At 37.9% G+C, this 23,146-nt stretch overlaps 2 protein-coding genes across 2 annotated transcripts; one reads left to right on the top strand and one right to left on the bottom strand.

The window, feature by feature from the left end:
* The first annotated feature begins 1,172 nt into the window (after positions 1–1,172).
* LOC149298903 (ferroptosis suppressor protein 1-like) lies at positions 1,173–12,310 on the top strand. Its single transcript, XM_089486762.1, has 8 exons — positions 1,173–1,347; positions 2,615–2,730; positions 3,612–3,731; positions 7,851–7,943; positions 9,459–9,567; positions 10,539–10,694; positions 10,897–11,097; positions 12,156–12,310. The coding sequence occupies exons 1-8, from the start codon at positions 1,173–1,175 to the stop codon at positions 12,308–12,310; spliced, it is 1,125 nt and encodes a 374-aa protein (XP_089342888.1).
* A 1,169-nt stretch (positions 12,311–13,479) lies between these two features.
* Positions 13,480–22,913, bottom strand: LOC149298902 (core histone macro-H2A.2-like). The gene is made up of 8 exons (XM_089486915.1): positions 22,742–22,913; positions 21,297–21,403; positions 19,591–19,791; positions 17,516–17,623; positions 16,837–16,936; positions 16,064–16,153; positions 15,439–15,613; positions 13,480–13,645 (listed from the first exon to the last, which is right to left on the bottom strand). The coding sequence occupies exons 1-8, from the start codon at positions 22,911–22,913 to the stop codon at positions 13,480–13,482; spliced, it is 1,119 nt and encodes a 372-aa protein (XP_089343041.1).
* Between the last annotated feature and the right edge of the window lie 233 nt (positions 22,914–23,146).

The raw sequence follows: 23,146 nt of genomic DNA, 5'->3' as shown, positions 1-23,146 counted from the left end.
CATCAAATTATATGCTTCTGTGTTTCAGAAATTGGTTAGTTTGAAGTGGAAAGTAACTTACCAGTGGGGATCAAATCCACTCCCGTATCCCATTCGAGGTCTTTCATTCTAATGACAACTTTTTGGGTCAATCACTTTGATACATCCGTGCTAATGCTTTTTAGTACAAAGAGGGGGGGTAGAAGAACCCAGATAAGTCTTAGGGAAATGTCATAGAAATGACAACAGCTGCAATAAAGAGGTTCATGGGGGCCCGTGCCATGTAGAGGTCTCATAGGTTCATGTTTTCAGCCAGGTGAAGTGCTTTGTTCTTATTGACCCACCTGTGCTGATGGGAGGAGCGCTTCAAATCAGTTTCTGTTGACAATATTATAGCATTTTACAACAACAACTATAAGCTCTATTCACTAAAGCACAATTTTGAGGTTTACATTTTAATTCCCAGATTTCATAAAGCGTTGTGATGGGTCAACCCCGGCTAGTTTCTCCTGTGAAAAGGTATAGTATAGTCAGCGAAATAACTTAACAGGAATCTGATTTAACGATACATTATACAGGGCTAACCTAGTAGGTCTTTGCAGGGCAAACAGTATAATTATTCACAATTATATAATTCAATTCCGTTATATAATTCTTGTTAAAACAAAGATATGTACAAACATTAAAGAAACAGTCTAGTCCCATACTGTACAGCCTCACCAACAACCAATGTGCTTCAAAATGCATTGTTTAATCAGTAAAAATAATAATAATTATTATTATTATTAAGTAACTTACCTAAGAGATGCTACAAGCCAAAGAACCCCCGTCCCCATTTTCATGGAAGCAGTCAATCGCTGGCAGGAAAGCACCCCCGTTAAAATCAATTCAGCATTTCCTACATATGCACTCATGGAGGGTCTCATTAGCCCCCCTGGAATTATTGCTGGGCCACTGCGTTAAAGGGAATCGCATATTTATATATATATATATATATATATATATAATTATATGGGACACAGCTATCATATGCATTAAAGTGCATATTATGGCTCAAGTGTCACTTTAGAACTATTATTAGTTATTGATGGATCACATTTAATCTTTTTGCATGTACAGTTGTTCCTGTTGAGATGATATGCAGAGGCTGACCTTTATGTTTGTTTTTCTTTCCAGGCATTCTTACAGCAAAGATGGGATCCACGTTATCCGTAGATGAGTCGGTTAGAGTGGTAATTGTAGGTGGTGGATTTGCAGGTATAGCTGCAGCCAGTGAGCTGAAGTCCAATGGAATCCCATTTGTTCTCGTTGACATGAAAGATGCCTTTCACCATAACGTAGCTGCCCTTCGTGCTTCAGTAGAAAGTGGTACGTCTTGCTGTTCTGGTATTCTGCTATTTTTGTTGCTTGTTCATCGACTGAACAGGTTATAGGCATAATTTTATTGCTCCCTACCTGCTTTGAAAGCCCAAACAAAGGGAGCAAGTTTACTCAGATATGGAAAGGGTGTCCCCTAGGGGTCAACATACGTCAGCTGCATACATATGAGGCTATGCGGGGCTGCATGTGCCACTGTCCTTTGTACAATGAGAGTAGGTGCCTCCTGGATTTGGCATGGAGAAGGTAGGTACCCTTCTCGCTGGTTTCCGATGAAAGTAGGCCATTTCTTCATTGGCCACCTTATTCCTGCCCTTTGGCCATTGTGTTAACACACTGCAGTTAATTGATTGTGGTGTGTGAATCTTTAATACCCATTGGCTAGTTTGACCCATTGATCTGCTCCACATAAAAGCTTGTGTTTTGCCTAGTAAATCATGAGGTTGTAAGGGACATGAACCATAATGAACTTAAACATATATATATCTTCATTAATTCTTCCATGGCGTCTTCGGCTTACCAACCTCGCCACAGCTCACCAAACTCAAGGTCAGTGCAGATAGCTCAGCGGTTCGCCAGGTAAAGAGACAAGCCCCTCAAAAACGCCTCTATTTATAGTTGAGTTTCCCACCAATAGCGCAGCGTGAGACACCTAAAAAAATGCGGCAAAGCGCTAGTGCAGGCGCAAATCAAAATCAGCTTACATAAACTCATTTTTTTTAATTTTATATAACTACTTGACCTTTTGGTGACCTATCTAGCCTATACTATCTATTGATAACTTGACCTATATTTGCCCCCACAACCTCATGACACCCTGCCCTATGGGTGCAGGCTTTATCATTCAGGTTGCTATGCTCCATAACCAGGTTATGGCTGGTTCTTGTTGGGATGCACTGCTTTACAAAGAGGTTTACGAATACTTCCACATGGCAGCGGTCAATAGAGATACTTTGCCGGGTCATGGAAGAGGGATAACCAGTGACAACAGACACGATTTAACCCTTGCAACTCTGGTTTCAATCACAACTATTCTTATTTACTGATTTATATAGAACCATCATATTTAGCACTGTAAGCAGGACTTGACAAGTAGTACGCCAGATAACAATTTGGATTTACAGAAACCAAAAGCTCACCCAGCGCACCCAGCTCACACAATCTTACAAACTAGTGATCTATACATACGCATTGTTTTGGGGCCACAGATCCCTGTGCGTGTAAGTATCTAATTTTTCTTTCTTTCTTTGCTTAACAGGTTTTGCAAGAAAAACTTTTATCTCCTATGAAGACAGCTTCCAAGGCAGTTTTAAACAAGGCAAGGTGACAGGCATAAATCTACAGAACCATTACATTCTGCTAGAGAATAATGAGGTAAGAATCCTAATGCCCCTTTCATAGCTATTTATGTAATTACTTATTTTAGGACAGATATACTTTATTTCAACTTTTAAAGCAAATGTATAAGCAAAATTATGAAGCTACAAAGTGCACTTTAATTAGAATATACTGTTAAGAGTTTTGAATACAAAATGTAAAAATACAGGTTGCAGAATAATTTCAATAGTATGATAAGAGGGAATAAAAGCAAATGTGTTATAGTTGTAATAGTGGTGCGAGGAATTGTGGGATGTAATAAGTGTAGGATATGAATGATGTGAGTCGAAGACTGCATGGTAATATTCCTGGATATGGATTTTCATTTTCATATATTATACTAGACATACCTGTAGCCTGTAAAGTAAAGGTTGAGAGGGCAGAAAATGGGCAAAATGTATGGGGGGGGTATGTATGTATATGTATATGTGTATATATATATATATATATATACACCCCCCAAAACTTAAAGATAAGAACAGTTATTTTATATGATATATCCTTCAAGTAGAATGCGATGCTTATGTTCTGCTAATGATCATTACCTTTTTGTTACTGTTTTTTTAAGATTTTTAAAATTGATCATATGTTACTGTAATGTGATCTTTTAACATATTTTTAAATTAATAAAATTACAGATTTGGTGAAAATTATGCTTTATTCCATGTAATAAATGTTTATTAAGCGCTGTGTAAATTTTGGCGCTATATAAATAAAAGATAATAATAATGATGATAACATGCTACAGAATATGATGGTGCTTTATAAAGCCATAAGTAATAATAATAGTGGCATTTAATAGCTCTATGGAATCTTTGTGTGCTTTATCATAAACTTGTAATTAAACATCAATTGCCCTTTAAATTTTGCTTCCTTAGGAGCTTCATTTTTCCCACATCATTATTGCAACTGGGAGTGATGGCCCTTTCCCTGGAAAATTCACCCAAACTTTGTCCAAAGATTCAGCAATTCAGATGTATGAAGATCTTGTCAAAGAGGTGAGCTATTGTAAAAATGTCAAAAAGATGTTGATAACTCTCTCCAGGGACAGAAGGACATTGAACATAAGTTGAATATAATGTATTACACAGTCAAGCACTCAATAGGTCCGGTTTACTAAACAGGGACTTATAGACAAATTGCAAAGAGATGATCAATTTTCTATCTTTGCATTAACTATGCATTCAGGGCCTGCCCAAGGCAAAATGCCGCCTGGGGCGAATTTTAAAATGCCGCCCCCCCCTTATCTACCCTTACCCCCCCCCTTGTACTTGCCTTTCAGCAGTCCTGCGGCGAGGAGAGAGAGCGGGGCGCTGAGCGGGTACTGACAGCACCCGCTCGGCAAAGTGCCGCCCCTTGAAAAGTGCCGCCTGGAGCGGTTGCCCCACTCGGCTCCATTGTCGGGCCGGCCCTGTATGCCTTATGGAGGGTCAACAATGGCATTGTCAGTTAACATAACAGTTATGCATAGAAAAGTATTTATATTCTCCTGCTTTAATGCATGGGTTGGGGTTCAGTTGATCTCCTTTTTAGTATGGTTAAAATGGTGTTCAAAAATGACAAATGCACCTGATACAGGGACACTTAACACAAAGAATATTCAGACCTGTGTGTCATGGAATGAGCAACTTACCTGTATAACCTAAAATGTACAATTCTGACACCTGGTGGCCTACCCTAGCCAATAAAAGTAACTGACTGTTTGAATTAAATACTTGCATTTAGGCATTTGCCACCTGGTGGTGATATTCTAAACAAAATGAAATCAGGCTCCTGATTAGGGCTGCAACAAAGATTATTTTCATAATCGGATAAAAAAATAAATGTTAATCTTTAACTGGATGTTAAAAACAAATGGCATAATAAAAAAAACTTTTATAAAAATGCATTTCTTGTTTTTATTTCCCAACCTGCCCACCCAGATATGCACATCAGAGCCCATGCTTGCCACACTGCCTCCCACAAATGCCTTATATCCCCTGATATGCCACTGTGCCCCCCTGATATGCCTTATAGCCCCAGTTATGTCACTTTGTCCTTCCCAGATATGCCTTATACCCCCCAGATATGCCATAGTGCCCTCATAGATTACCCGGACTCGTTCACATCACACTGACACAATAATTTTATAAATAAGTACTGGATTAATCTTCACTGCCCCCCCAGGATTTAGATTCCCCTTAGTTAGCCCCCCTTTACCTAACTGCACCTTAAGTTAACCTAATTAAATTAACCCTCAGTCCTCAGCATTAAATTAACCCTTAAGACCCCAATAACCACAGCTGCCCCCAAATTAACCCTAAACACCCTATCAACCATAACTGTCCCTAAATTAACCACCACCTCCCCTAACTTTCAGAAACACAAATATTAATTTTATACTCACAGTTAGATGAATTGCTGAGCCATGTGGGCGCTATAGGAAATGGGCGGGGCCAATCATCAGCATACAGGGAGGGACTGTAAATAGTAACTGCTGTGAGTCACACTGAATGAAACGGATTATAAAACATGGGGTATTTTTCAGAGCGATAAAAATCGATTCAACTAATAGATAATGAAATTTGTTGTTGCAGCTCCTCCTCCTGATTTTTGGCTATTGCTCCATGGATAGGCTTAGTTGTTTCACTTGCTTGAAGGCATTCAGTGGTTAGTCTATTCTGGTATGGATAAGGTATATGTACTGAATGTACAGGCATCGAGTGTCCAAGTCTATTATTGTATGGGTAAGGTATCGTATTTTCTCAATTATAAAACAACCTGAAAATGTGAATATTTATTTAGGAAAAAAAGAAAAAGCAATGCATCCCAAGACTTCTCCCCGTGCTTCAGACTTCCTGGTGTCTAGTGGGGGCAACCATCGAACGCTTGCATGGTGTGCGTAGACAACCTTTGCTGCTACCCGACATTTCCGCCAGGGCTTCTATGGTGGAGCTCCAGAAGGTCATGTGATGCCGGCGCTCCGTCATAGAAGCCCACGGCAGAAATGCTGGGCAGCAGTGGAGGTTGTCTGTGCACCGACTGCCAGAGAGGAGGATCCAGGTCCCCTGCAGCGGTGGATCTTAGTCTTCTAGTCAGACCTCTATTTCAGGTCAGATTATAAAATGACCTCAAATATAAGCATTTTCTCTGAAAACCACTTCGTCTTATACTTGAGCAAATACGATATATGTACTGAATTCAGTACTTAAACCTTTTTCCGTACCATATCCATGCACATGAGCTAATGTAAATCACTAGCTGGGTTGTAAGCAAAGACACTGGTGTCCTTGAAATGCAGCACTAAGATGTATTTCTAGGGTTAATTTTATATTTTACCCTTTGTACAGCTTTGAAGAATATGATGGCACTATATAAATCAATAAATAATAATTTAGAGTGATCTATTTTTGGGGAAAATACCTCTTAATTATTTTACATGACTGTATTCTTTATCATTGGAAACCGATGCGTTGCTCATTGATTTTCTGCATGGTTTGAAATGTACCGTGTCAGCCAGCATGAATTCCTTAGGGACAACTACAATTTTACTGGCTCTGCTTCAGGGACTCAACACACCTAGGATGTAATATACCACTAAGCAGACGTACTGATATGGATGTTGCCTTTGTTCGGAAATATTTAACTTTTTTTATTTTTATTTAAAACCACCACAGTTACTAATTTCCAATTTCCTGACAATTTCATTATCAGTTCTAAACGTAAATCCTGTATTCGGTGTGAACTCTCACCAATTCTAGAGATGGTCACGTTAATGATAACTCAGTGTATCTTTATTTGAGCTCATCTACTGAAAACTTTAGTGAGAGAAACATAATAATAATAATAACTACAAATTTAGTGGGGGTCCTGAATTTAGAATGGAAGGTGTCACAAAGTTATACTGTGTAGATGAGAAAATAATACTACTACAATCCTTACCTGGTTAATTATATGTCTCCCTATTGGATTGCCATGGCAACTGAAACTTAAGATCGGGGAGCAGGTGCAAAGGGTCTCGGGAGATATGATAACCACCTAGTTATCCTTACATAGAACGTGTTGTACATCTGTGGATATTTATGTTTTACGGAATCTGTTTATATTATAAAGTGAAACCTTAGACTCCTATCAGCTGACTTAGAATCACTGGAGTCCAGAACTATGGCCGCTACGTTTCTTTAGGTTTGCTATCCCTGCACTCACATGCTACTGGGGGTAAAAACTAGACTTGGGCACCAGGGGGCTCTTCGTGTTCGTCTTCGGGGGGGGAAAAAATCTTCGTATTCCGCGAATATTCGCCCATTCCCGTCTTCTCTTCGGGCGAATATTCGTGGACATTCTTCGTGTTCGGTTTTTCTTCGTTTCCCCGGTTAAGGGGTTAATACGGGGTTAACGCAGCTCTGGCGCCAGGAGTTTAAATGTACGTATGAGCAACTCTATTGGTCGTCAGCAGGGGGCTCGTCTGCCATCCAGCCCCCTGCTGGAGACCAATAGGGTCGCTCGTACAGACTGTTAAACTCCTGGTGCCGTAAGTTATCCGGCACATTCCACTGGTCTCCCTCCCTGTTCAATTAGTTAAATGTCCGTACGAGCGACTTTATTGGTCGCTCGTACGGACATTTAACCTGGCACAGACTAACTAATTGAACAGGGAGGGAGACCAGTGGGATGAGCCTATTGGTCACCTGCAGGGTCTTCCTCTGGCATCAACCTGTAGGCGACCAATAGGCTCATTCGCACTGCCCTATAACCCGTGACGGCGAACCTGCGGATTTCCACTTCCGGGAACTGCCGCGATGCCACGAAGACAAGGTAAGTTAGAAGGGGGGGGGAGAATGGTAGACGAAGACGATCACGAAGATCTTCGTGGTGTGTGTCTTCGTCTTCGCCTACGTTTTACCGCCGCTGTCTTCTCTTCGGCGTGTCTTCGCCCGAAGACGAATGCACAAGTCTAGTAAAAACCTCACCAGAGGTTTGCTTTAAGGAAAAACCCTCACCTCTGACCCAAGTCTATCCCTCTGCTCCTGTATTGGCCACAATGAATCATAATACGTTTGATGCCATTAGCAAGACAGATGAGCACACCTCACTGACATAAATTGTAGCACTAATTATTTTGTTTGAATGCTTTTAAGATGCAAAAGGCTAAACGTGTGGTGGTAGTAGGCGGCGGTTCAGCTGGAGTTGAGATGGCTGCAGAGATCAAAACAGACTATCCAGAAAAAGAGGTAAAAAATGTATTAGAATTGTAATTTAGCACGTATTTGAATAAATACTATTTCAGATGCCCATCCCTTCTATCAAAAATGGTTTGAATGCTTTTAAGATAATAATATATCCTACTTTTGGTAAGACTGGCTACCAACTCATCTGCGTTACTATATTTTAGTATGTTCTGCTGTGATTCATGTCACTGGTTGTGATGGAAGCCCAAAACAAAACAGAGGTAGCACCTACCTATAGGGTAGTGGCAACAGAGTATATATCTTATTAGAAAGAACTTACATTGTATCAAACTGCACTATAAACTAATCACAAATCAGTGGTATATGGTACCCACAACGTTGAAAACACTACACTTTCTGATAACTGTTGGCGATGCTTAAGTAAAACGGGACATATTCTTCATATTTGGTGGGAGTGTGACCTTTTAACTCCTTTGAAAAGTTATTTGAAAGCTTTTGTAAATAAACTCTTTTCAGATATATCTGAAATAACTCCCCAATTGTTTTTGTTCAATATGGATTTATCAAACTACAATAAAAGACACAAGGCCTTCCTTACTCAAATCTTGATAGCAGTAACACTCAGTATAGCAAGAAATTGGAAGAAGTCTGATCCAATAAGCTGTCCGGAAGTTATGAATCAAATTGATTATCAGAACAAAATGGAAAGTGGTTTCTTCTTCCCAACAAGGAAATATGGGTCACCTGGACAAAATATTTAGATGAAAAAACTAATTAACTGTGATTTTATGTACACTTACACCAATTTAGAAATCCATGCCACATTATGTGCTGTTTTTCGCTGGCAACTTTGGAATTGCCCTCCAAGCTTGCATTATTTAATTGTTTAAAAGGCCATGATAAAAGCTATCTTAATGAAAATTCTAAAATATATTCACATATTTGTCATTTTATACTTTCTGCTTCTTTGTAAAATTAAAAGAATTGAAAAAATACAAAATCAGAGGTAGCACCAAAAAGGATTAGGTGCATGTAAACCTAATATGACCTATAGTTTAAATTCCTGATGTACAGACATCCTTAAGTAAGACTAGGAATGTTATTTAGAAGTTCAGAGAGGGTATGAGGGTGTGCACCCTGCAAGCGCATTTAAACTCCACTTACTACCCATACCCTGGTTTTAGTTAGTTTTTCTTCATTGTTCATTTTTATTGTTCACGAGGAACAATGTCAGTAGTTTATGCCCCAGGTGAAGTCAAATCTGACCGGGATCTGATATATTTTGTTATTGACATAAAAATATAAGAAAACTATAACATACACGAATCCCACTTTGATTATCCTAAATCAAATCGGCCAACATGCATCTTCTGACAGCTAATTTAAAGACCCATTCAAGGTACACATGCTGTATTTACATTGGAATTAATATCTACTTTTACCCTGGTTTCCGTGCATTTTGTAGATGGGGGGAGAGATGTTTTCACATTTTTTACATTATTTTGTGGACATAACAGCATCTTGTTTAAAGCGTAACTCTTTGTTTTGCCCATGTAGGTTACTTTGATCCATTCCAAGGTTGCATTAGCGGATGCAGATCTGCAGCCTAGTGTCAGGCAATCTGTAAAGGAGATCCTATTAAGAAAAGGGGTGAAGCTAGTATTGGGTATGATGTTGCTTAATTGTTTATGTAAATCACAACACCTTACATAGATCTTCAGACAATTTTAATTTATATCTTATTTTTTTAAAGCCATGAAGTTTTAGCAATGTTAAATCTCTTTCATGTAACCATTATTAAAAAAAAAAACTTCCAAGAAGGTAGATGTGCCATGTTGATATATGTAATGTAACATAACAAAAGGTGTTTAATGCAAGAGAACAAGTCGTTGATTATATCTTAATCCCTCAGCACAAAACCTCAAGGAGGACTGAACATAGCTAAATGTTCATAATCGGTCATGTATTCTGGCCTGGGATTACTAGGCATACGGAAGCAGAAGTGTCTCTGCTGGAAAATTTAGCTAATTAGGCTTCCTGCTGGTCCTTTGCTTAATGGGCCGGTTATAAGGGAGATCTCTGATCTTTCCATTCAGCCAATTTACACTAAGGAACACTACGCAAAGCCATCAGCCTTTATAGGATACTGTAAAGACGATGCATGCTCTTAAGACATGGAGTGCCGGAACAAGATGTCTGCAGTGTGGATGGTGGCTGGGGGCATTGTCCTCAGTCAGGCCTTATGCAGCACCTGGGGTAAATATACCACAGTTGATAATGTGAGTCATATGTTCCTATTGTAGCCCAAATTCAGTTTTTCAAAGTACTCAAAATCGATATTGTACAATATGATACATGATGGACATTTCCCAGAGTTACAAAACCTTGTACCCCGTACTTCCACATACCTTGCCATTTAAAATGGTGTCCGGGTACAATGTTGCTACCTTCTTCCCTAGAAGAGTACATTTGGATTTAAAGTAGGATGAAGGGTTCCCAATAGTAGCAGTTGACAGCTATGGAAGGACACACCCTAAGGTCTAATAACAAAGATTATATAACACAACACCAAAATTAATGTATGCTTTTTTATGCAGAATGAATTAAATCCCAATCCACTTCCTGTTTTTTAAACAGCACAGAAAGTCACCAATCTGGATAAGGTAACTTTGAATGTAGCTCTCGAGAACATAGAATTGCAACTGGACAAGGATCCAGATGTCATCAGCACTAACCTAGTAATTTGCTGCACAGGACTGAAGATCAATTCCTCTTGCTACAGTAATGCTTTAGGTAAGAGTATTATGACTTCTAATGTCTGTTGTTGCATGCATAATGTAAGAAAACGTAACCCATAATTTCCAGACCATGTTTTACTTATTCTTTTAAGAATATAATATAATATAATATCCCTGATCCCTCCTACATAGAGCTTATGATTACTTTAAGAATATATCCCCTAAACAGAATTCTGACCTATTATTTTCTGTTTCAGGTGACAAAGTTGCCAGTGATGGTTCCCTTATAGTTAATGAATTCCTACAGGTGGATGGACATCCAAATATTTATGCAGTTGGTGACTGTGCCAATCTAAAAGGACCCAAGATGGCATACCTTGCTGGCTTGCATGCCAAAATTGCTGTGACCAACATTCTCAACAGCCTAAGGGATAAGCCTCTTAAACCTTTGAAACCAGGTATGAGGGACATCATTAACTGTTTATATTGAACATATATTTTTTTTTTATATTGAATGTTTTAGGTTTATTTTTATTTTATTTTTCAAAATGTATAAACTATGGAATTGTCTCTTTGGGCCAGAAATCTAACATTTAGTGTTTTGTCTGTTAGTCATTAGCTACTTTTTTTTTTTTTTTTTTAAATGTCTATGATAGTGACATTGTATATGATCAAACTGCATCTAGAGTTTCCACAACCGACTTCAAGACAAGGAAACAGAACAGTTAATTCACAATGTTTCTTATTAGAATGTCTTAGAATGTTTCATTTTTAAATATTTCTATAAAGCTGCAATTAAAGCATACTTAGCAAAGATGTACAATGACTGATCCACCACAAACAATGAAATAAAAAGACCAATTAACATTGTGATATATTTATATATTTAGAAAACTCCCAGATTGTATTTTACCATGTGTCTCACTGCAGCCTTTTGTCTAATAGTGGTATTAAATATTGCATGTTCTTTGTGTGTGTGAACAAATGCCAACATGTGGGTCTAACTCCCTAAGAAGTGGAGTAGTCAGTTCAGTTAACTCAACTTCACATGCATGCCCTTGCATGCTGAGACTAGAAAGTTTAACAAAATATAAATAATATGAAATGGGGGCCTTTAGGACCCCTATCAACCTAGGGTCTGTTGCTAATGAGTGCTGCACTTATGTATTACCAGACATAAGCATTAATAGCTTAATGTTTCTGCAAAATGGGAAATTTTATTTGCTCCACAACTTAACCACAAATAAGTGAGTACCAATTTCATACATGCAGCATATTGGCAGCCCCAAAAATCTAAAGCTAATAAGGGAAAGGCACCCCCATACATCAGCTTGTAGTGAAGACATGACTAAAACTGGTGACAGGCCCTGCTCAACCACATAGATTAGCAACTATTGAGAACTTTTAATGGCCAATGCAATTTCAATTACATTTGACTAGCTGATAAGGGTGTGTGCGCGCACGCGTATGTGTATATATACATTAGTACCATTTTTTTTTTTTTATCTTTCTTCAGGTTCACTGTCTATGCTCTTGTCAATGGGTAGAGATGACGGCGTTGGTCAGATCAATGGCTGTTACGTAGGTCGTTTTATTGTGACAAAAGCTAAAAGCAAGGACATATTTGTTTCAAAAAGCTGGAAAGAAATGGGTCAGAAAATGCCTCATTAAGTAAGGAAACAATATTGGAAATGTGATTTAAAGTTTAATGTGTATGTCTATAAATACCTCCAAAAACTAATCTAAAACAAATGCAACCTGAACTTTTATTCACAGGATCCAAATTTAATTATTTTGTAAGAACACCGAAATAAAACTTGCATAACTTCATCTGCCACATGTTTGCATCGCTTGTTATGAAGAAACCTCGTTTACGTTACAAGTGACAAATGTCTCAGACTGTGCTTGCTACTATGTACTATGAATCCATGTTTTGTAATAAAGATATAAATTAGCAGTGCACAACTGATTAGAGACAAGGTATTGGCAGAAACTATTTCTCAATGAAACACAGACAGTTATGTATTTAGGTGGACAGAGGCTGATGATGTGGGGCAAGGACTCCTGCCCAACAAGCTGCTATGGAACCATGGAGCATAGAATCTACTAAGATCTTTGCAATGCGCTAACTTGTGATTGATGTATGGCTTGTGCATCACAAATCAATCTCATGTTTTGTAATAATTGCTTGGACTGCAAAGGAGCTCATATGTCATACTGCATGTGGATTGTCTGTAGTATTCATCACTCAATCTAAAATGATTAAAAAAAGATCAGTATATGGAATGTCACGTTAGGATTTGTTGACATCTCATTTCCAAATTAACAATACAGTATTTTGTGTGCATGTACAAGAATATATATGTAATGCGATGAATAAAAGACACAAAACTTTTGCTTAACTTTTTTTAAATAATCCCATGGTCTTATTTCTCTTGTAAAATCCAATACTACAAATCTAAAACAAGTATGTCTTTTTTTAACACGAAGTCTAAAATAATAACAGAGAGAAAGTAAGAGATCGATGGGAACAGCATCCTTGAAAAAAGACATTGGTGACAACAACAGAGGGATATATTTCTTTGTTTCAACTTCTATAAAAATGTAAAGGGGTTGCTGGCTTGTTACAGAAAGAGAAGGAATTCACAACGAGGATCATTTAGGCAAACATACCTCCTCACCCATAGAAAAAAATAAATTCAAATGCTGTCCTCAAATCACAGAAACTTCAAACAAGGTTCACAGCTTCTTATTTCAATACATTAAAACATCAGCTTTAGGTCTTTTAATCCTTCCAGGTATTTAACTCTTCTGGTCTGTGAAGCCACTGTTATGTCTTTTTACTTTGTATCAAGCTTTGCCATTTCTTGCACATAGATGCCAATGCTTTCACTGTCAAATAGCAAGAAGTAAATGTTCTTCACGGTGGAAGAGCTGGAGGAACCAAAATGGCTAGAGATGGCTCTCAGAATGACTTGAGCTGCTGTCTGCTTGGGGAACCCGTTTCTGCATATTGACATAAGAGATGCGGTTACAATCACAAGCCATTTCTTCACGTACATTCCAGTCACAAATGCATGTAACCATAGAATAAACCCAGTGTTTACTGCATAATCCACACACAATTTTGTATGCTCTAGCATTAGGGTTGTATTCTGATGTCATGTAGAGAAACAGTTATAACAATGTAATAAGTAAAATCCAAACTGTGAGATCTTTGTAGCAAACTGTACTTTGTATATTGCCCTGCAAAAGTATTCATCAACCTTGGCATTTAACTATTTTGTTGCATTACAGCCTGGAATTAAAATGGATTTTTATTTGGATTTTATGTAATAGACATTCACGAAATAGTCCAAATTGGTGAAGTGAAATGAAGAAAATAACTTTAAAAAAAAAATTTATATATAAAAACATAAAAAGGAAAATTTGTGCTGTTCACTAAAAGGCACGTGGGAGACTCCCCAAACATATGGAAGAAGGCACTCACATGCTTGAAAACATCAAGAAAAACACTATACACATTCAACACCTCTCATCACCCCGAGAACTCCTCCCCACAGTGAGGCATGGTGGTGGCAGCAGCATAATGTTGTGGGGATGATGTTTTTTCATTGACAGGGACTGGGAAACTGATCAGGATTGAAGGAATGATTGATGGCGATAAATACAAGGAAATTCTTAAAGGAGTTCTGTTTCAGTCTTCCAAAGATTTGAAACTGGGATTGGGCTTTACCTTCCAACAATAACCCTAAGCATAATGCTAAAGCAACACTCAAGTGGCTTAAAGGGAAACATTTAAATGTCTTGGGATGGCCTAGTCAAAGCCCAGACCTCAATCCAATTGAGCATAACCCCTTCAACTTGAAGGAGCTCAAGCAGTTTTGCCTTGAAGAATGGGCAAAAATATCAGTAGCTAGATGTGCCAAGCTTATAGAGACATACCCCATGAGACTTAGTTACATAGTTATATAGTTATAGGCTGAAAAAAGACATGCGTCCATCAAGTTCAGCCTTTCCTATATCTGTTAATTTGTTGCTGTTGATCCAAAAGAAGGCAAAAAACCCCAGTTTCGCTCTTTCCAATTTTGCACTAACCAGGGAAAAAAATTCCTTCTTGACCCCAAAACGGCAGTCAGATTTCTCCTTGTAACTGCTGCAAAATGTGGCTCTACAAAAGATTGACTTTGGGGGTGAATAGTTATGCACCCTCAAGTTTTCTGGGGGGTTTTTGGTCTTATTTCACAATAAAAAATATTTTACATCTTCAAAGTGGTAGGCATGTTGTGTAAATCAAATGATACAAACCCCCAACAAATCCATTTCAATTTCAGGTTATAACGCAACAAAATAGGACAAATGCCAAGGATGTGAATACATTTACAAGGCACTGTAGACGGCATAGCATTGCATTACACACATTTCTTATATTTGTAGGCCATTGATACAAATAAGGGAAATTACCTCATAATTACAAACTTTATGACCCCTTCTTGTATGTTCTGCTGAATGTATGGGGTTGTATATTGCACTACACCTACTTAAACTGTAGTTTTAACAGAAGACTCAGAACTAGAGCACATAAATGATATTCATTGTATAACGCTTACTCAAGAGTGTTCTGCCCTGTGTATTTTGTCCATTGGTCTCTGATCTTTGCAATTCATTTCTAGTTTGGTTCAATCCCTATAAATGTTAGTTTGAATAAAAACTAGTCTATCATTGCTATATCGGTTTTTTTTTTGGTGGTTTTTTTATAGTTTTCAGAAGTGAATGTGAACGATCAGTGGCTCACATACCTGCCACTAGGGAAAGATGGAAATGCTACAGACTTCAGTTTCTTGTCCTCGGCAATAGATAAACAGTTCTTGATGGTCTTCTCCAGCTGCTCTTCACATTTGTCCGATCCCCACTGTGGGATGTGGCAGTGGATGACAAACTTGGCTGCTAGTCCATTGGCTTGACTGAGGGCAGCTAAAGAACATGTATAGTATTAGTTGATTGAAAACTGGTACTACAGAATAAAACCTGGGACAACTCTTAAAAAAAAGGTACATTTGGAGCAGTCAGTCGAAAATTTCTTGGTTTCTATGATGACCACTGCTTAGGGGTGTACATAGAGTATGTGGCACCCCCCACACAATCCACCCCCCTGATGATTGGCACCCGGCACAGACCGCCCCCCTTTAGGTACGCTACTGCTGCTGCTTGTCATGGATTTTTTTTTTTTCTTCCCATGAACCACGTTAAAATAAATGTTATGTAATAACCAAACAAGGTGAGAAAGCAAAAACCCATTACATGTGCTTCCTGCTCCTTATGTAGCACTTTGCGTTCAAATTTCACTCTGTCTACAAATGTATGCATTGAAATTAATACCTGTACATGTAATGCTGAGACAAGAAGGAATCAAATGGGTATTACCTCCAGTGAGTTCCAATGGTCCATGAGCTTTGCGCAATTCTTTCACTGCTTCCAGGAATTCCTTTCCACCAGCTTTTTCTAGAGCGTTTCCTAAACAACAATATATGTCAAGTTTTTTGACAACTGATGGGATTGTAATTTATTTCAAAGTAGGTTCCAGCTGCAGGTGGGAATGTCAAATAACTTGGGCTGCAACATAATGTAGTAGGGATTCACAAGCCACTGACTGGTTACTGATAATCATTAGCATCAATACCAATTGCTAAGCTATTACTGTTTGATGCAGAAAACAGGATTATTGCCTACATAATGATAGGAATATCGTTTTTTTTGCATATTTCATAAGAAAACATGCTGGTATTTCTGAGGTCAATTTTACTGCAGCATGTATACTTGGTGGAAAGCCTACACCCCTGCAGTGTATTTAATTGGTAAATGACAGTTGATGTCATTTATTTGCTTTAATCAATAAGTCATAATGTTGCTGAATTAAAATTACCATGTGAGAGCGATGGAAGTAAAACCATGGTAGGGATGACAGGATACAGCCCACCGCATTTAGAAGTATATTCACTTAGATCTGATCCTGCTGGCATATATTTTGAGTTTATACTTTGGACCATAGAGCTGCCAAAGCAAATTAACCATGCACCCCTAAAGCTGCTGCTCTGCACAGAATCTCAAATTATATGGAGCTTATTGATACTTATAAACATAAACAAGTTCCAAAATTATTCTAGTTTACCATTTGCCTGTGACAGCAGAAAGCTTACCAATGTCTTCCTTGAGGTCAATTTCAGCAGTTGTTGGATGTATAATTCCTTCAACTTTCATCGATCCTATGTGAGCAAGATCACTCTGAGTCAAGGACAGCTGGGTAATGGAAAAGAAATACATTAAGCCCCTAAATGTTAGTTATAGCTTGGCTCAGTCACAATTATTTTGACGCCTTAACAGTATGAGTTAATGTATACAATGATGAATAATACCTTTTCTTATTGAGGCATATTTGTTTGTTTACAGTATGCATTGAATTGAAAAGTAGACAATTATTTTGTTCTTTATTAATTAAAAAGCAGCCACTCCAATGCTTCTTACAGCATACAAACCAGCACACTGGTTCTGAAAAGATACTATAAATATGTGTCTGTGACTACCCAATGTTACTATACATTTAAAAATAGGAATGGAGCAACCATTTTTCCACTACTGTTACAATTTTGGTGATTATGGTAGAAGTTGATAACAATTTCCAGATAAACTTATTGTAATAATAGTTTTACCTAAATAATATTTGTATTACCACTTCCATCAGTAATCTATTGTGTCAGGCATTTAGTTATCAAATCATACCAAGTGTTCAGTAGATAAAAAGAAAAAAATGATAGTGTTTCTTATAGAGCAGCAACAAAAGAAAATCGATTCATTGTTCATGTTGTCCAGAATGTCTACCTTTTGTCCAAGCAAGAGGCTTTTAGAGGAGAGAATTGTGAACCCATCACCAGGTCCGTCATCTGATGTTGAACTGGATGCGCCTTCTTTTCCATCTGCTTGTTTGTCCTTTCAAGACAAGAGAAGGTCATTTGTACAGCATTTTAATGAAAAGCTGGCACATGAAGGGTATACTGGTTTCAGCTATTAAATTACTGTTCCTTTTGCTTGGTTATATACCCGTAAGTTTGGTTAAAGAACCAGCTAGTAGGAATAATATGTAATACTCAGCCAGCACTTCACTGCATGATAAAACCTCACCATTATTATTTATTTTGTGCTGTCTTATATTTATGACAATACTTGTTGTATTAACATCTACCACGTCTCCTTCTATTCTATACAGGCCCGGACTGGGACAAAAAATAGGCCCGGGCATTTAAGCCCGAGCAGCCCATATTTATTTATTTATTTATTGTTAAAGCCCACCCTTCATGTACCATCTTTGCATTTACTCATTCACACAAATCATTAACACATTCATTAATGCAGTCTCACAAATCATTCAAGCAATTCATCCACACATGAATTCATTAATTGTCAAACGCATTCACACAATTCATCCACACATTTATTCATTCATTCTCATACGCATTCACACTACCCCCTCTCCCCATCTTATCTGCCCCTTCTCACTATATAGCCCCTTTTCACTATTTACCTACCCCCTTCCCCACTTCTCAATATGTACCCCCTCTCACTATCTATCCCCTCTCCCCAGTTCTCACTATCTAACCCCCCTCTGCCCCTTCTCACTGCACCCCCCTCCCTCCCCCCTACTTACCTTGTTGCCGGAGCAAGCAGCCACTGCGGCCGGGCCCGCAGCAGGACCGGACTAACTGGGCCTATGCGGCCTCTACGGCCGCATTAACGCAGGGCATAAGGGGTACCTGTCCCTTAAGCCTGCCACAACTGCGATCGGGTCCGCCACTCTAAGGGGCCGGGAAGCCCACACCAGGGCCGGCCTTTGGGGTCTGCGGCCGCACAGGGCTTACATTAAAACATCAGGGTTTTTTTTTTACTTTATTTAACATCCTCCATGTTAAATAAAGTTAACAAAAACTTTATTTAACATGGAGGATGTTAAATAAAGTAAAAAAAACAAACCCCGATGTTTTAATTTAATCCCTGTGCGGTCGCACACCCGTAAGGCCGGCCCTGGTGGGGACTTCCCGACCCCTTAGAGTGGCGGACCCGGTCGCAATTGCGGCGAGCTTAAGGGGCAGGTGCCCCTTATGCCCTGCGTTAATGCGGCCGTAGAGGCAGCATAGGCCCAGTCAGTTCGGTCCTGACTGGGCCTATTTTAAGGTAGGGGCCTGGAGCTGCAGCTCCATCAGCCCCTAAATCAGGGCCTGATTCTATACATCCACTACTACCTCAATTATGAGATATGCTTACATTACATGTAATCCTAAAACCCTCTAATTTTAGAATGTTACCTCAAGTTCCAGTCAAATTACATTGCTTTGTTGGTTAAAGTGTCAAAGTACCAGAGGCAATATTAATGCTGTGATGTTAATTTAGCTTTTTTTTATACATATGATAATATTAATAATAATATCTATGATATTTTTATAAACCAACAATAGTGTTAAATATCACCCAACAGTAACAGTATTAACTCTGCAGCAAAATGTGTCACAACACATACAATATGTGGATGTATAAAATATAAAAAAAAAGATATATGAACCAAAATGTGAATGTTCTCCATAGAAATTTACATGACAAAAATAAAAAATATATATACATAGTCCTCCTTGTAAATTATTCAGACTTAACGAACAATGTTTTAGCGATTCCTACTCACTTGGTCAAGAGCAATCTTGCTCTAAGTAAAGCATGAAAAGGAGAAATACACAACTCATTGGGCAGCTGGTGGTTTTAATGGGTTCTGTATTTTATACATCCACGTGTGGGTATTTAATATTATTTATGTAACTTGACCGTGAAATACAGTGTTGAACTAGGTTCACATTAAAGATAATGCACTGGTGAAATGAACTGTTGCCAAATTCTCTTTAATACATGCTCACCTTTTTTAAGACTTTATTTTTTCCAGATTTTGGCTTTTTTGCGAGGACCTTCTCAATTGATTTGCCACTTTTTTTCTTTTTTTTCTCCACTGGCTGAGAAAGGATGGTTTCCTTACCACGAGAACCTCGTTTTTTTGCTAGAAGCTCAGGATGAATTCTTGGAAGAACCCCACCACTTGCAATGGTCACTCCTCTGAGTAACTGAAATTAATAAAATAAGACACCAGCTAAAAATCTATGAGTTTTATTTTTTAACAATAGAAAAATGTTTCAAAAAATGCTATAAAATTATCTTCAACAAAGGTAAAAATTGTATAATAGAAAGCTGTATTTATGTGCTATTCAGCACAGAAAATAATACATTTCACTCCAAATTTGCAATTCTCCCAGGCCTAACGCAATAACACTCTACGGAAAACCACAAGCGATGTGGCAAGGTTGAAAGCTGAAGCTGATAAAAAGAGCTCAGCTTCTTTGGATTCAAGTTGGCTGTGAGGTCCTCCTTTGTTCAGCTGCTCTCGGCTGACTCTACTTCATCTGAACATTGTGAGATCATAGGTTTTGAGCGATCCAATTAAGTGCATATAACTAGCAACTATTGCACACAACTGGCAACTTATGCTAGTTAATGTATAGTTTAAGTAGTGAAAAATATGTTTGCATTAAGGTACTAAGATATTGAACTACTAAATAAATTCAGCTACTGGGGAGAAAAACATCAGGATATTTGTTTCTCCATCTTTCTATCATCCAGAACCATAATGAGTCTCAGTGTTCAAGGTGTCAAATTATTTGTAAGGACAACCTGTATATAAGCATATATGCCATATGTACACAATATTTATCTTAGATTTTTGTTGTAAAAACTTGCGCATATTTTGCATATATTTGGGGTGATTTGCTTATATTTTTATTGCGTGTAGCTTAATGTTTGGGTTTAGAGATATTGCTATGGTTCACAAGGAAAACAGACCTGGGATCGATACAGTGTGGTCTACTACATTAAAACATCTAAACCTTTACCACATGGTTCCTAAGCTGTGAGAAAGATAAAATTTGTGTCCATATGCCGTAAGGAAATGAACCTACATACATGGAATGAGTCTGCATAAACTGACCACAGAGGCAGCTGCTGTATGACACACAAACTCCGTTTAACCACACACACTGTGGTTTGCCACTTGCAACACTTATATGGTATGTGAAAGGAAGCTAGCTACAGAAGGATACATCAGACCTGATGATACAAATAGAATAGTACCTGTGTCTATATGCACCTTGACTATTATCTTATGTATATAGTGTCAACAATGTATGCAGTGCTTCTTACAATCCATATAGTTAAGAGGAATGAGACAAACTGATACATTGGGTGAAGAGGACCCTGCTCGCAAGCTTACAATCTAAAGAATGAGTGCAATCAGGATTTTTGTTTGGATGCTCAAACAAGTCACAATATTGAAACTCAATAGAGATCCATCAAGAGGTGGTTTCTGGATTCCAGCAAACGTGGAGATACTCCATTAATCAGTTTATCTTAATGGAGGGCAGAGTTATCCTGATCTTTTAACCTACCTTAAACTCAGAGATTATTAATTTTGTTATGTTACAGAACTATAGAATTCATTTATTAGTGGGATTATAATGTTTCACTGAACCGCTCAGCCAAAACAGAGCACTTCTTGTTGGCAAGGTCAAATTTGTACCTGATTGAGCTCTTCGTCATTGGCAACTGCTAGGAGGATGTGTCTTGGGGTTATTCTGCCCTTTTTGTTGTCTCTGGCTGCATTTCCTGCAAGCTCCAAAATTTCAGCTGTGAAAAAAAAGGAGTAATAATTACCAAACCAACATATTATTAAGTCGACCTTAAAAAAAAACATTTTACACAACAACGTATTTAGTGTTAGTTTTGTATTTTTATTTATAATATACATAATATAATTTATAATATATCTGTGATTTTTAATGAAAAAGAAACCCAGTAATCCCCCAGCTTGTATTAACTGCTTATTTTTTCTGTATGTAGAAAAAAATTGCTAATTCACTTCATACAGAGTGTTCTTACAATCCAGCCAGACAGTAGATAGTCCTAAATTTCAATAGGAAAGAACTGCCGTGAGTTTTATTTATTTAAGGAAAACACCTAATCTTTTATTAGAGTGCTCTGTCAATAAAAGGTACGTAAGCGGATCTAATGTGAGACTGAAACAATCAAATTTCTGAAATAAGTCCAGAAACGTCATGACATGGCATAACATTTAAACCAATTTATCTATTTATACCAACAGGACAACTTGAACATGGCTGCAAGTGCAATTAACATTAATTTGTGTTGCCTAAAATCTAATACATAAAATAAATGTAAGCATCTTTACATCTAACCCCAAAACCACTAGGAATTTTGAAGTTTATGAAAGAAAATCGCCATTAAAATAGTGTGTTTGCCATACATTTTTTCGGCGTACATCTAACTTTAAAAAAAAAATCCACTCAAAAATTAAAAGCTATTTCATCCTGGTATTTTAATAAATGAACAATTCTAAAACAATAAAATTCTTTAATTATTCATCAGATTTTTTTTCATTATAACCTCTCTAGCTTCTACACATTTTAGCTATGCAGATAAGCGAGTCTTCAATGTACATAGCTCTGAATTCACTATTCACCAAGCCGTGTGCAGATCTGCCAAGGTAAGACATCATTAAGTTTTAGGTGTGTTCAGATATGTAACAACTCGAAGAGAAACTCAGTGACCTCCTCCTCTGTTTAGCTATGCATCAGCCACCACTGTTCTTTCAATGGGCCTAGGAATACCAGGTAACAGCCAACAAGGTCTTATCTGAATCTCAGTGGTAAATCAGGATGGTACATATATCAGAAGATATAACATTTACTAAATCTACTTCACTTAAAACAACAAATGGAATTTAAGAAAAAATTAGCTTTTGGGTGTTTTCAGAAGACATGCCGAATGCGGCTCATATCAGACACTTGTAGACAACACAGTTTTCTTAGGTTACAAATATCATTACTTAAAGATCATCACAGAATTTGGGGGTAGTGGTCTATCAGTTCTCAACCACATTTCTAAGCATAGGTTTTACATATAGATCTTAATCCTATACTCTACCAAGCAATACTTTCAGTGTACCTGCTAAGTACTCTATGACGGCAGCCATGTAGACAGGTGCTCCCATGCCTATCCTGTACTTGTGGGTCCCTCTTCTCAAATAACGCATCATTCTACCAACCGGGAAGATTACTCCTGCCCTTGCTGAGCGGGACAGCTTGGTAGTTTTCTTCTTTCCTCCTCGAGCAGACATCTTGGTTTTGTCTGGTGTCTGCTTCAATCAGCTGAAAGCTGCAGGTTTTGATAAAATGTTAAAATGGCTGGAAAAGAAAAGACACACACACTTGTTTTTATACAGAAAACTACTGATTTGGTACTGCTTAAGTAAAGGAACGTATTACAAAGATAAACACATAACTTACCTTACAAAAATATACACAAATAAGGTAAATCTGTGACCTATGCTTCTATTTATTTATGATTTGT

The sequence above is a fragment of the Sceloporus occidentalis genome, unplaced genomic scaffold, assembly GCF_023333645.1.
Source record: "Sceloporus occidentalis isolate IW3139 unplaced genomic scaffold, rSceOcc1.0.p SCAF_30, whole genome shotgun sequence".
NCBI lineage: Eukaryota > Metazoa > Chordata > Lepidosauria > Squamata > Phrynosomatidae > Sceloporus > Sceloporus occidentalis.
This window is presented reverse-complemented; position numbering and strand designations above follow the sequence as displayed.